The sequence below is a fragment of the Vigna unguiculata genome, chromosome 3, assembly GCF_004118075.2.
Source record: "Vigna unguiculata cultivar IT97K-499-35 chromosome 3, ASM411807v1, whole genome shotgun sequence".
NCBI lineage: Eukaryota > Viridiplantae > Streptophyta > Magnoliopsida > Fabales > Fabaceae > Vigna > Vigna unguiculata.
In genome coordinates, this window is record NC_040281.1 from 54,473,207 (window position 1) to 54,488,984 (window position 15,778).

The 15,778-nt window shown below is 29.1% G+C and overlaps 1 protein-coding gene across 1 annotated transcript; it reads left to right on the top strand.

Moving 5' to 3' along the window:
* Positions 1 to 6,656: 6,656 nt before the first annotated feature.
* Positions 6,657 to 15,219, top strand: LOC114178759 (phenylalanine--tRNA ligase beta subunit, cytoplasmic). Its single transcript, XM_028064836.1, has 20 exons — positions 6,657 to 6,792; positions 6,889 to 6,944; positions 7,066 to 7,166; positions 7,691 to 7,820; positions 7,907 to 8,022; positions 8,410 to 8,476; positions 8,888 to 8,929; positions 9,034 to 9,075; positions 9,191 to 9,267; positions 10,432 to 10,558; positions 10,653 to 10,820; positions 11,540 to 11,668; positions 11,783 to 11,914; positions 12,130 to 12,264; positions 12,866 to 12,940; positions 13,787 to 13,894; positions 14,106 to 14,201; positions 14,308 to 14,391; positions 14,623 to 14,711; positions 14,845 to 15,219. Exons 1-19 carry the CDS (start codon positions 6,735 to 6,737, stop codon positions 14,689 to 14,691), a joined length of 1,812 nt encoding a protein of 603 aa, XP_027920637.1. The 5' UTR covers positions 6,657 to 6,734; the 3' UTR covers positions 14,692 to 14,711; positions 14,845 to 15,219.
* Positions 15,220 to 15,778: the final 559 nt, after the last annotated feature.

Genomic DNA, 15,778 nt, shown 5'->3' on the forward strand with positions numbered 1-15,778 from the left:
TAAAAACATTCAATAAATAGTTCATATAACCATTTTAAAGTTTTAAATAAAAACACTGAATAAATTGTTCACCAAAGTAGACTGCGATTTGATTCAAGTTTTAAATCCTGAGGGTTAATGTACCTACCCAGCATTTTAATATATTGGACACCTTTCAATTACATTTTGAATGGGTCATTATCAATAATATTAGTAAATAACCATACAAAACAGACATGGTAACCACTTAGTTGTATTTTAATTAAATGTGATGCGGATCACACCTGACAAATAATTATTTTATCATTTTTCTTCTTTTCTTTGTTGTCATTTAAGTAAGAATCTCTGTAACAAACAGTAATACCTTAATTTATATTGACTCTAGTACTTTCTATTACAATTTTTTTATTTTAGGTTAAATTATAATTTTGGTCTCCATTTTATAGTAAAATGTCAATTTGATCCCTCTATTTTTTATCTCAATTTGATTTCTATGACTAAATTTAGTCATAGTTTTTAATTAAGTGCAACAGTAAAATGTTGTTAGTGTATTTTTTTTTTTGGTTAAATTATATTTTTAGTCTCCACTTTCGTAGCAAAATTTGAATTTGTTCCCTCAAATATTTTTTTATCTCAATCTGGTCCCTATTTTGAGAAATTTGACCCAATCAAGTCCTTTCCGTTAGTGGTGTAGTAACGGTGTTAAATGGGGTGTCACATGTCAGTTTCTGAATTTTTTGAATTTTTTATTTTTCAACTTTTTTTAAAATTTTTTGATTTTTTTTATTTTTCTAAAATATTAAAAAAAGTTACCACGTGTCAAGCTGACATCGTGCCACGTGGCAGTGACAGTGTCACATGTCACTATTATGCCAGGTGTCATTTTTTCATTATCAAATTAGTCCCTGTATTTTAATTTTTATCTCAAATTAATCCAAATTTTTGTAAAAATTGTGCAATTTTGTCCCCCTCCAAATTGAAACAAAAATTAACTTTTATATAAATGTTATACAAAATTTTTATTAAATTTGATTTTTTTATTCAAATTGATATTTTTATTATATATTTTTAACAAAACTATGACTAAATTGAGACAAAAATTAAAATACTGAAATCAAATTGAAAATAGGGAAATGACACCTAGCTTAATAATGACATGTGGCACTATCATTGCCACGTGGCATGATGTCAGCTTGACACGTGACAGATTTTTTAAATTTTTAAAAAATAATAATAATAATAATATCAAAAATCAAAAAAATCAAAAAATTCAGGAACTGACACATGACACCCCGTTTAACACGGTTACTACACCAGTAACGGAAAGGTTTTGATTGCATCAAATTTTCCAAGGTAAAAACCAAATTTAGATAAAAAAAAATTTGAGAGACCAAATTAATATTTTATTACGAAAATGGGACCAAATGTATAATTTAACTTTTATTTTAGTATTCTCAACCTTAGTTGATTATGTCATTTATAAGTGATCATACATTTAATTAGTGATCATGTGTTGAAATCAAGGTTATATCTTCTTACAATAAACTTTTCAAAGATTCAACCCATTAAAAATTCATCCGAAATGTTAAAATCTTAGTAAAATAATAGTATTCAAAAATTATGAAACATTTTAGTTATTATCGTTACTAATCTCATCCACTAGCGGAACATAGACATGACAGAGGGGAGCCATGGCTCACCCATTGATTTTTTTTTACTTTATTTTTTACATATTTAAAAAAATAATATTTTTATATTTTTATTATATTTATATTAATTTTAATGATTTTTATTTTATTTTATTTTTTATATATTTTGAAAAAATATATTTATATTTTATTACTTTATTTATATTAATTTAGTTTGAAAAAGTTTTTTTAAAATTTAAAAATCACATTTTTTCTCTCTATTATATTTTTTTTATAATTTTTCATTTGGCTTTTATCCTTTTTATGTCTCCATCTCTTTTTTTTTTTTTTTTCCGTCTCAATTTTTACCATCAATTCTTTATTATTTTCAAAATCAAATTGTACTACGGCAAGATTGAAGAGTTAAAGAACATTTGGGCCGAACAATTTATTCTTTTGAGTAAGTTCATTTTTTATCTTTTTTTTTCCGAAGCAATATATTTTCTTCTTATATGAGACTTTTCTATGCTCTAGGCATATCTCAATCTCTTAGAGATCATAAAATCATGCTCTAATTGTTTATCAAACTCTTATTTATGTAGTTAAAGTTATTTTAGACTTTGAAGTTGTGTAATTGAGAGCAAGATTCGTACTCTATTATAAGGTAAGGGAAGCTAATCAATTATTAGTTTTCTTAAAATATTAAGTCTTGCTTTTAAGATTTAATTTGGAATATTCATAATTTTATCTTTTTGTAAATAGGTGAGAGGTGACAAATTTATATTAGAAAAATTATGGCAAAGAGTAGAATAATTGATTCTTTTTTTTTCAAGAGAAAGAGTTGTGATGAAGATGAAAAAAATGCATCTACGTTATCTAAAATTGAGAAACTTTATGAAAATCCAAAACTTAGAAAAAACGAAAAACAACTCTCTAAGGTTCCTAAAATTACATATAAAGAATTTGAAAATGCTTTAGAAGGTGATCACGTCTTCCAATTTGGTAATACATATAAGGTAACTCTTTTTTAATATATTATTGTTGATGATAAATTTTATGTTACTCTTTCATATATATTTAATATATTTATTGTCATATTGTTTGGATTCTATTGTCATGAGTGTTTATTTTGAATAAAAAAATATCTAAAAAACTGAAAATTTTTAATTAAAAAAAATAATTTATATATAAGAAATATAATTTGCCCCCCCTAAAATTTGTGTTCAAGTTCCGCCACTGATCTCACCATATCTTAAATAACTTAAATATTATTATATAACATAATAAAAAATTGTAAGTACGGTAACTTATTGTTCCGACCACATGTGAGACAACATGGTTAGAATAGTTTCAGAGATATTGTTTGTTTTGGAATGTGGATATCTGTCATAGTTTTATCTTTAAAAGACATCTTAGGGAGGAAGGAATGAGTATTTAAATTACATTTAATCTTAACTCCTAAGTGACCTAGAACTTATGAACTTAGTGGTTTTGTCGAAACACTTATATTATTGTTATTCGTCATATAATTAATCTTTTATGTTATTTTTTAATATTTTATTTATTAGTGTATATTTAAAAATTAAAAAAATTCTGACAATTGTAAATATCTAAAAAATGGTATTTTAAAAGTAATAGTGATTTAAAAATAGTAAGACTTAATTATTTAAATATTAAAAGGTTTTAGTATAATTAATTTTGTTATAGATGAGTTTCATTATTTTAAAGCACATTATTTATATAAAAAAAATAAAAGACGAATCTCACCTTCCCAGTTTTAAAAAAATATTAACAGAAAATTACGTTTATCCGTCACGGGCTTAAACAATGGCATTATCGCACCTATGTGTCTCTATTTTTAAAATATTTATATTGTATTATGAGTTAATGATACATGTAAATTGATTAAGTTAATATGTAAGAGAAAAACAAGAGTAGTAAGAAGTAGGGGTTTTCATTTATGAAAGTAATATGACAAGTTTCATCTGTTGATTGGCTTAAGGTGAATGGGCAAGTTAAAGGTTGTTTTGTTTTAGTTTCGTGTGTTGGTATTTTTAAAGAAAGTGGATAAGAATTGGATAAAGTTTTTTTTTTTTTGCTTTTTTATGGGTCATATATGCATTAAAGCATGTTTGGTGCGAGAGTTTTCAAAGGTTTTGGTTGGTTGGAGAATGATACTTCTTTAGTATTATGGTTTTTTGAATCAACATGTGGTTTTCTCTTAGAAGGAGATGACATTGATGCTTGCATTTTTGTAAGTATATGCAATTTAAAGTTTTTCATGATTTTCGTAAAAATAAATCATTGTAACAATAGTTAGCTAATTTAGTTTTGGTGCATAGGAACAATTTAAGTAATTTAATGCTCTATCTACATGTATTTGTTTATATTTTGTTCATAATACATATAGTTTATTTATGGTTTGTAAAGTGTAATTTTTATCACGAGTTTTGAGTTGTTATCCATGTTTTGTATTTTTTTTATTTTAATAAATTTTCATGTAATGACAACTGATTAATGGACTATGGGAATGTTCACATATAACTCATATGTAAAAATTCATAATAATATCCAACATGACTTAATTGAGAAGAAGTAACTGTCAACGATAAAAACTACAAATACAATAAAAAGTAAAAATAGAGAAATAGTAATTAAACGTGTAGCAATTTTATACACAATATTTTAAAATAGCGGCTACTCTTCAAAATTTAGTTAACAATTATATTTTGAGAAATTAGTTAATAATGATATTATAAAAGATAAAATAATAATAAAAATTGTATGCTCACAAATAAGTATCTATATATATATATATATATATATATATATATATATATATATATATATATATATATATATATAACTAATTGACTGCAGGTTAAGTGAAAAGTGAACGTATATATATCTCATATATACAAAGGGACCCATCTATAAAGAGATTTTTTTTTTTTCTGCATTTGTTTTTCAATTTTATTCTTTAAATCAATTTTAAATTAAAATAGTTATTTTATCAATATTATTTTTTAAGTATCCGTTTTGTTTAGACTATTTTTTCAATTTCACAGTTTTATTTTAATTGAACTACTTTTTATTTAGAAAATGATCTACAAAATTAATAAAAAACTACTTATAATAAAATTGCAAAATTTATTTATAATTGGACTGATAGCAACAATAATACTTTTTTTATCTATCTATATCTATACACGAAGGAAATTTTTATCTTGATGTCCACATTTATTTTCTAATTTTACCTTTAAATTTTTTTTAAATTAAAATAATTATTCTATCAATATTACCTCTTAAGTAAGTAATCGTTTTCGTTTGTTTAAATCTATCTGTTTTTTCATTTGACTATTTTTTTAAACTTAATTATTTCTTTAAATAAAAAATTCTTACAAAATAAATAAAAATTACTTATAATAAAATCATAATATATATATATATATATATATATATATATATATATATAAAATTTAAAAATATAATCAAAAGAATAATATTAATTTTATCATTTTTTGATTTCTATAAAAAAAGGTATGTGTGTGTTTTAACTAGTAAATAGTAAAGTCATTTAATGTATTTTCTTGAATTTGGAAATGAGTTAAATAGAATAAAAAATCTAAAAAATGTAACACTCGAAAAAAAAGAAGAAGAAAGGAGTATTTCATATTTTGTTAGGAGGTATGCAACACGAAGAAAACGAATTATTGAGTTATTTTGAACTTTGAAATGGACACATACAAGTAAACAAATTTTGTTTGTTAAAATTTTGGAATTTATATAATTTATGCTATTATATAAAGAGAGTTTCTTCTACGTTAATACATCTTAAAAAAAATAAAATACAAAATAAAGGATGTTAAAGACACAATTTATCATCAAGTTGGCAAATGATTGATAAATTATAATGTAACATCATAATTAAGAAGTCAAATTTATAATACTTAACATAAGTTTGTTTGGAATAAAAATAATCTGTGACAAAGTTTTAGTTAGAAATATAATTTTAAAGGTTCAAATGTTTTATAAATAGGCAATGTTGCATTCGTTCCATGGATAAAGGAGTGTGCATGTATTTTGGAGGTTTAATTACTCGGATGGTACCACTTTGGTACAGGTATGTCAATCTGGTACCTGCTTATAAAAAAATATCAATTGCATCATAACTTTTGAAAAAGTGCTTTTAACGACGTGCCACGTGTCAGTTTGTGGTTTTCTTGATTTTTTTTTAAATTTTTTAAATTTTAAAAAAATAAAATAAAAGCGTCACATGTCAAGTCCCCGTGTGTGACATGTGGCATTGTCAGTGACATTGTCATTGCCACATGACATTGCAATACTACGTGTCTGTGTCACTGTCAAATGTTGATTTCGATTTAGTCCCCATATATGTTTTTTGTTTCAATTTAGAACCTAATTGAAGCATTTTTTCAAAAATTGGATGTAATTAACACTTTTTTAAAAGCGTGTACCAAATTGACACACCTATACCAAAGTGGGTAGCATCCGAGTAATTAAACCTATTTTAGAAACTTGGGTTGTGCGTGTAAAATTGAAAACACTTGGTGAAAGATAAACTTTACACGCTTCAGTAAATAAATTTGGTATTTTAGCAAAGGTTACAACAAATGACATCTCCAATGAACCACAGAACATAGCATCTTCTTGTAACAAAATCTATTTTGTTTCAATTCATTTTGAACATATATTTCCATAAACATCATGATACCAAGATCGGCTATTACAATTTAATTAAAATTATAATTAAACATAATATAAAGAGACGATTTAAATGTGATATTTTACATTTTTTTAAATACATTTTTGTTGTACATAATGAAGCGAGAAAAACAATAATCACACAACAAAAATAATTTTTAAAGTTTATTATTCACAATTAAAAACATTTTCTTCAAAATATTTTTATCATTAAAAATTTGCGTGTGAACTTAACAAATTGCTATGAACAAGAAGCCCAAAACCTGTTTCTCGTCGGCCCTGTGTAATGGATCCGAAAATAAACAACGGCCCATATAAATACCTAGGAAAAGGTTTTGGGATTCCGAACATCTCTTTCTCCGTCGTGGTTGCACTCACTCACTCCGAGACCAAAACGGCGCCATGCCTACCGTCAGCGTGGGGCGGGATCGCCTGTTTGCGGCTCTAGGAAGAACTTACAGTGAGCTTCCATTTCTCAATCACTTTGTCAAAATATTTATCAAATTTCACTTCGACTTCACTGAATCGACCATTTTGTTGTTTTTTTTTTCTTCAGCGCAAGAGGAATTCGAAGACTTGTGCTTCAGTTTCGGGATCGAGCTCGACGACGTCGTAAGTATTTCACCTTCATTGTTATCGTCTAAACATGGAGCTTCAACCACTGCATTTTAAATATAGTAATAATAGGAATTGTTATCAGCATCATCTGATGAATTCAGTGTGATTATATCAGACGACGGAGAAGGCAATTGTAAGGAAAGAAAAGCATTTGGATGAAGAAGAAGCTGATGAGGACGAAGAAGTTATCTACAAGATCGAAGTTCCCGCCAATAGGTACACCGCTGTGACGTCTTTGATTTTTTTTTTGTTGCATTGGGGATTAAAGAAAATGTTTTAATTCTGTGAAGAATGTTATTTAAAAAAAAAATTTCTTTGTCGGTTCTTTGACTCCTCTGGTTGTCTTTACTGAGTGTTTAGTGTGGGTAATTTACTAAATTTATCGATTTTTCTTGCTAATCTTGTTCTTGTATCCGAGATTCATACTCTATTGCATTGCGAAACCGGATTTTTATACTTCAGTGGAAGATTGACAAGAAAATTCAAGCATGTTGATTTTTCAATAGGAATTAATGTTAGCTGGATTATATGTTGTATAAAAAAAGTTACACAAGTCAGAATGAGTGATGTGGTTCACTATTTTCTCATTGCAATTCTCAAATTACTGAATTTTATAATATGCTTGTTTTTAAATAACTTTTCAAAGCATGGAATTACAGCATGTCACCTTTTGTAGTCTGTTCTGTCAGATATATTTCCGTATCGAAAAATTGGTTCTAATTTCCTTTCTTGTTCCATAGATATGACCTCCTCTGCCTTGAAGGGCTTGCTCAAGCCCTCCGTGTTTTCTGTGAGATTCAGGAGATCCCCAATTATAGACTGTCTGACATTAGTAAGAATGAAATGCTGAAAATACATGTGAAGCCGGAGGTAGTCATGTAACGCATGTTGTTTTGTTAGTATGGTTCTTTTGGAAGTTGAAAATGACATGTTTCTTTTCTCTTGAATCATCGAAGACTTCTCTGGTTCGTCCATTTGTTGTATGTGCTGTATTAAGAGATGTAACTTTTGATAAAGCAAGATACAACAGCTTTATCGATCTCCAAGACAAGCTTCACCAAAACATATGTCGGTAATGTGATTTGCTTTCTTCTCTACCAATATTGAGCTGAATACTACTTGTCTCCGAAGTCTAACTAGAACAGGTTTCAAATTTCAATGCAATTCAAGTAATGTGTTTCTTGTTACCAAGTTTGTGATGAACTACTTCCATACATTTTAGGATATAAAAAAAGTCTGTGTTATCAGAAGAGTTTAGTTAATGATATTGTAAGTTTTATTTTGACTCTTTTATTTTGCTAATTTTATAGAAAAATTTCATAGAAAAATTATGATACTCTTTTTCTCCATTAGTTTATCTTTATGGTGCTTTTGGTCATCTCATGTCACGAAATACCTAAATTTTCTGAATGAATTTTCAGTTAAGTAATTTCATTCCTTTCTAATCTATATTTTTCAGGCGAAGAACACTTGTTGCCATCGGAACCCATGATCTCGATAAATTGGAGGGTCCTTTCACCTATGAGGTTTCTTTCATCGAATTGTAGATCATGAAATTTATAGTAATGTGCACTTTGGATAGATAGATAACCTACAAACGTTAGGATTGAGATAGACATCTGGGTACTATGTTTAAAGAAGTAGGAAACCTACAGCTTAGTGCTCACTAGAAGCGGAAGTTTTTGCCTGGCCTCCTTCATTAATTACATCACTGACATATTATTGTGCTCCGACTCAGAACTTATTGGTATCAAAAGGAAGCACAGTGAATCTTGACGTGTTTTACTGCTGTTTATGATCCAAATTGTATCTGAATTTTTCTAAAACCAATTAACGAGAGACCTTAATAGCTGATGACCATTTTCTTGTGTAATTTAATTATATCTATTTATTGTACATCATCTGTAAAGGTAACTTTGCTCATATGTAATTTCCAGGCTTTGCCACCTTCAAGTATAGCTTTTACGCCACTAAAGCAGGTGACATTACACTACAGATAACATCATGTGCTGGACTTCAAATTTTTTATGTCAACTGCCAAACTTATCTTGTCTTCTTTCCCCCTTTTCTTTTTGCATGATAGGAAAGGAACTTCAGGGCTGATGAGTTGATGGAGTTCTACAAAGTGAGTTTTTTGTGTGATATTTTCCTTGTTGTATTTATAAACATTTATTAGGAACCTAGTAGAAGAAGGCTGACTAGTTATTACATGTCTGAATACATGTTGGTTCGTTTGACAGTCAGATTTGAAACTGAAGAAATTCTTGCATATAATTGAGGATTCCCCTGTTTTCCCTGTATTATATGACAGTAAGAGGTATTGTGTTTTCATAGTATCCTTATATTTAGATTTTTAAGGATGTGAAATCTTGGCTCTTTTCTGTGTTAGGCTACAAAAAAGTGCCATCAAAGATGCTATTTTCATTTATCCTGGCATTTAAGATTGGTGAAATTACTCATTTTCTCCCTATACTTCAACAAACTTTACCTTTAGTTCCATGCTTAAAAATTATCGAATTTAGCTGTTAAACATATCTTTTGTAGTATTCTTTAGTCTCTATGTCTCTAGACGGTAGAAACTAAAAGAGATTAAAAATGGTATGCATATTAGGGACTAAAAGGGATTAAAATGGTATTTTGGTAGGGACCAATGGATAACGTTTGGACCACTATAGGGACTAAATGAGTAATTAAGGATTTGAAATCATTTATCAGTCATTTGCATTGCGTTATGCAGTTAGATTTTTGTAGAACTCTATGGGTAGTATATCTTGCTCAGAGTGATAAATATAATTAAAATAAATAAAATCATGTATACATATTATATTTCTGGTCCATTTCACATTTTTTATGGGGATGGCAAACCAGTGAGGCGCCCACCATGTAGGCAGTTCGGAGAGTGTAGATGCATGTAAATTATCCTCAAGTTGCTGTTTCTAGGGGTGGTAAACAGTAACTATAATGTTTGTCCAACTGCCAGTGCTCACCCTCAAATCTGAGGATAAATTCGGCTAGAAGTTAAAAATGTGTGTAGAAAAAGTTCAGTTAGAGAATGTTAAGGGTAACTATTACAATTATGGCATGATAGGAAAAAAAGATTCTCTTGACAGCTTGTCTCAGTTATATTTTGATATCTTATTGGTTTGGATTCTAGTTTATAAAAATTAAACTGACAGGTTTTGAGCATAAAATATACATATATTGAATTCAATGTCAACACATACGTGCACACTAACAATTATATGGATGCATAAACTGAAAACTTTCATGTTTTCTTCAATGAGATGCATTCCCAGTTTCCCGCTAAAATTTGATCAGGTTAACTTGCTGGAATTCTTTTAATAATTGGTCCTTGTAAAATTCTGTTGTTTATGCTTTTTCTGAACAACTAACTGCTGATTCTTGATCAATTTGCTCTAATATTCTACTTACTTGCAGTTGTTGAATTAAACTATATTAATATGCTGGAGTATTTTGACAGAACTGTGTTATCTTTACCCCCAATCATTAATGGTGCTCACTCAGCCATCACTCTGGAGACAAAGAATGTGTTTATTGAATGTACTGCTACTGATCTGACAAAGGCAAAGATTGTTTTAAATACAATGGTAGGGTAGTGAGTTTGTTGTATGTTTTTCCATTTGCATTTTGTAAGCAATGCAATTGTTTTAGATGATGATGGAATATTTCATATTTTCTTAGGTAACAGCCTTCTCAGAATATTGTGCGAACAAATTTGTCATTGAACCAGTTGAAGTGATTTCTTCTGATGGCAAGTCAAACATATACCCCGATTTATCTGTCTACAATATGGAAGTTTCTCTATCTTACATTAATGGATTGATTGGGGTATCATTGGAGGCAGAAGAGGTAATTATTTGCTGCTTCATATTGAGTGACATGTTCCTGCACTTGATCTTAACATATTTACCGTATGATGTAGAATAATTTTGGATGCTTAGCTGCTGATTATGAATGTCTAATTTTGTAGCAATGTTCCTTAATTATTTGAATTCCCGGTTCTAACAGAATTGCTTTCAACATTGTCGTCAATTTGGGTTGATTCTTGATCTTGGTGTGAAATTTGGTAAATGTGGGCTTTGAAATAGAAATGAGTGATTAAATAATTCCTTAAAAATAAGGAATAATTAAAGGTTAAGCTACCAATAGATTTTGACATCATAAATAACTTTTTATAGGTAATTTTGTGTCCATATTTTATTTTTGTGTTCAAAAGATAGCTTAATCTTTCTTCTGTTTCATTTGAGACATTCACATTAGAATAAAAAACTCAAGCAAGACAGACTGTTGGCCTTGTTTTTTTTTCTCTTTTTAGTTTTAATTGTGATTGTAAGTTTCCATATTAATATATCTCAAGGATTTTTTTGTACATGTTATGAAAACATTTTTTACATCTAGTTTGGGTTATTCGTTTGTTCGTGTTAAATTTCCTTAATTTTTATCTTGTTAGTCTTTATGTTGCTGATGCTCATCTCTAGTGCAAGATCAGTGCTCTCCTATATTAGCAATGTCAAGTGAAACAAATATTGTCGAACTTACTGATTCATAATCTTCCCATCTTCCTTCAGGTCACTAAGTTCTTAAATAGGATGCAATTGCATGCCAAGCAGTCTACGTCTGCTAAAAAGCAGTGTAACTTTATAGTGTCTGTACCTCCTTCTAGAAGTGATGTTCTTCACCCATGTGATGTTATGGAGGTATTGATAATGACAGCCTTTCTCATTCCTGAATGCATGTTGGATCTAGTGTGTGGTGTGTATGTTTTACTGACAAGGCGTGGTTTTTTTATCTTCGGTTTTTTCTATCTATAGGATGTGGCAATTGCTTATGGATTCAATAGTATTAAGGATAAAGCTGTAGCAGATAATAAGGGCTCAAAAAGGTTGGCTGGTTCCCTGACTCTACTTCCACTGAACGAGATAAGTGATCTTATCCGAAAAGAGGTATAAAACAAAATAACAGAACATATTATTCTTGTGATTGGAGAAGGTTGATGTTTCATGCATAAATTTCCATAATATGTGTTGATCATTTTGTTATCTTTGATTAAGCTGATCCAATAGAATTAATTATTATTGCATCACATATTCATGAAGGTTACAGTTAATTATTTGAAATCCCTAACTATCTGAATCTACTATTCCTAACTTCTTTTCAGGTTGCATTGATTGGGTTTACAGAGGTCTTGACATTTATACTCTGCTCTAAAAAGGAAAACTTTGCCATGCTTAACCGCAAAGATGATAAATCTAAAGCAGTTATCATCGGAAACCCCAGATCTTCGGACTTTGAGGTTTAAACACTTTATCTTTCTTTTCTATGACACTGTTAAGCTTTATAACTCTATTTATTTAATTGCAATGAAAATATAGGATCTCTTAAAGTGGCCCCTCTTCACATTGTTTCTTTCTTTAGCTGTTTGCATTGTTCTTGTAAGTGGTTTTTAATTCTTTCCTGTCAGCAAACAGTTCCGAGTTCTTGTAGCCTTTACTTATGTGGTTATGTTATTGATTCATTCTTTATTTTCATGATCTTGGTACTGTTGTTTATACATGCCTATTTTTTGTTAATTGGAAGAGGAAACTATACATAGATACCCTAATAATGCTAATTTTAAATAAATGAAATTATAAAATAAAAACATGCTACAGTATGCATACAAGAGGATATCAATGCGGATGCATCCAGCTGGCCATCTAGAAATCAATTCACAAAGCATACTGATTATCGTGGATTATCTTTTCTCATTATATCACTGTTTTATTTTCTTTTTTTTTGTGTACCCTATATTGAATTGGAAACATCAGTATTGATATTCTCCTGTTTTTTTATTTTTTAGCTTAATTTTTTCTTGAAGTCATATACTGTAATTTTTAAATCTTACCTGTATTCAGGCTGTGCGAACTAGTCTTATGCCTGGCATTTTGAAAACTGTTGCTCACAACAAGGATCATCCAAAGCCTATAAAGGTATTATTTTCAGTTCTTCCTTTGGGTGTTTGATGTTTTTATCATAAATCTTTACAACCATATTTTCCTTTTTTGATTTAGTTATATATTTCAATCATACATTTTATTCTATTGTCCAAATCATTATGTTATTTTAACATTGAGCATGCCCTGTTAATGTGATTGTATTTAGAGAAATTGATCTTTTTTATTTGTGATATCATTTTTAAAGAAAACAACAATAAATGGCATATACATAATCGGAACACAGTAAAGAAGCCTTAAACTGGCTTGTAATGTAAATCAAAGCTGCAAATGAAAGGAAAAGTAAAAGTAAAAAGCAATTGGAAGTTGGAACAAAGGATATTTTGCGGTGTCTGGCCACATCTTCAGTGCCCTTATAAACCCTTATTATGGACAGCTGCAGAAAGTACTGTGTAAGCAGTAAGCACTTAAACTATCTCATCCCTTGAATTTGAGTCTTTTCCCCACTCGGTCTGTCTTCCTTTGCCATTATTGAATAATAGGGCCTTTATTAAGTCATTTGACTTTGATTTCCTCCTCCGAAAACTGTAAAATTGTTTGTATTGTACCCTGCCATGATGTTATAACATGTATCCAATTACCTTTTGTTTAAAACTTCCTTTTAGGCGCCAGAGATAATTGTTTATTTAATAATTAATTAGCTTATGCAACTTTTACTGATTTTCATTCAAAAATATTTCAATGCATGGTAGTGTCTTCTGAAGATTCAAACTTTCAAAATTATTGTTTATTCTTCCTCTAGTGTATGCATTTCTATTTTTGTTTTTCTTTTTTTGTGTTGCAAGTTTGTAAGAATACGTATCTATCTTAAATGTGTTTCAGATTTTTGAAGTGGGTGATGTAGCACTTTTGGATGATACTAGAGATGTTGGTGCAAAAAATCTTCGCCAACTTGCTGCTCTGTACTGCGGTGCTAATGCCGGATTTGAGGTATATGACGCTTCATTTGGTTGTTTGGTCTTTCTTTCAATACACAAGTTATTAGTTACTTGATTGACCAGAACTGCGGTACTGCTTAGAATTTAAAGTAATTTTCAACACAAAATCATATCTAAAAGAAATTACTGTTCTTCACTTGCAATCTATTATTCCTAGACATGGTAAAAATAAATTGGATGACTGTATTTCAATATATATGCAGATAATTCACGGCTTGGTCGACAGAGTAATGGAAAAGAACGGTGTTCCCTTTGTTTCACCTGGTGATAAGTCGGGCTATTACATCGAGCGGTCAGATGTAAGTGAATAACACTGCATAGGAGTTGTCTTTTTTATTTTGTCCTATTTTTGCGATATTAATTCTGCTTAAGATAATTTATGTATGACTCATTTTCTCATTGAAGGAACCCGAGTTTCTGGCTGGTAGACAAGCTAGAATCATTTACAAGGGAAAGCATGCTGGCACTTTTGGCATTGTTCATCCCGAGGTACTTTTGATCGCTAAAATTATGTCATCATCGTCTTGTTTTAATGTCCAAATGTTAGTATATAATCATGTCATCGATTGATTGTTTCTTACTGCCAATACATTTATCTGTTCCCCTCACAATTTCTTTTTCCTATGTTTTTCCATACAGTGATATCATTCTTTCAGAACGAAATATTTTGGAGTCATATATAGTACAACTATTAATTGTATTTGTTATATATACTTTCAGGTTCTCAACAACTTCGACATTCCTGATCCATGCTCCTTTGTTGAACTTAACATCGAAAGCTTCTTGTGAAAGATTATTTGTATTAATTAGTAAGTGTCATCCGAAACTTTTTCGTGTTAGTTTGTATTTTTTTCATACTGTGTCACTTACCTCTCTTTCCCGAACTGCTACACCATCTTCTTAGGTAAAATTGTGGCTTGGCTGATATGGATTTTTATGCAGGTCCGCGTTGACCCAATCACTCTTTTGAATACATAGATATTTATCAAACTGGGAATCACGATGCAAACGCTTTCTGCTCCATATATGTCTGGAATTAGAACTACGCTTGCTGGGAAGTGGAATGTAACTTAGGGTGTTTTGTTCATTATATAGATGTATCATTTTTTGCTTAGTTTCGTCGTTATTACATGTTTAGAATATCTGAAGTTACGAATTTGTTAATAGGTATAATCTCTATCATATTAGTTATTTTTGAACACGGTTGATTTTGGTTTTAAATCGAGACTGCAAGGATATTGATTCCTTTGCAAATTTTGTTAATACAAAAGGAGTCTGCTGCTTGGGCTGTGGCAGTTTTTCTTGCTTTTTAGACCATTAGATTATGTTTGATCCATCTATTTGGATGTGGCAAAATTTAGGGTCCTAAAAGGATTTCTCATTATTTGAAAAAAAAAAAATGGAAACTTAGTCTCAATTAATGTGTTGGAATAGAAAATAAATTTAATGTTTATAAACGAGCTAAATTTTACCCTTTTAAAATAAATGCTCACTGTAATTGGTAGAATTAATTGAAAAGCTAAAAATTGAAAACCTAAACTAACAAATTTGATGAAATTATGTTTGAAAGAACAATGTCGTGAAAAGTTATTAAATCAAATCTTAATTCTAGGGAAGTATTTATTTTTAATAATTATCAATTCACATTCATTAATTTAGTTTAAATTTTATTATCTTAGTTTTCTATAAATTAAATTTTAAGTAGTATTTGTGTCGAAGTTTGTTTTTATTAACTTTCAAAACAGTTATCATTTCTCAGTCTAATAAATACTTTATTTAAAGTAATACAATAGTTGGATGAATAAAAATGTATAATTTTAATCAATAAATGAGATTTGAAAATTAGAGTTTTCTATTATTATATGGAGTAAATGGT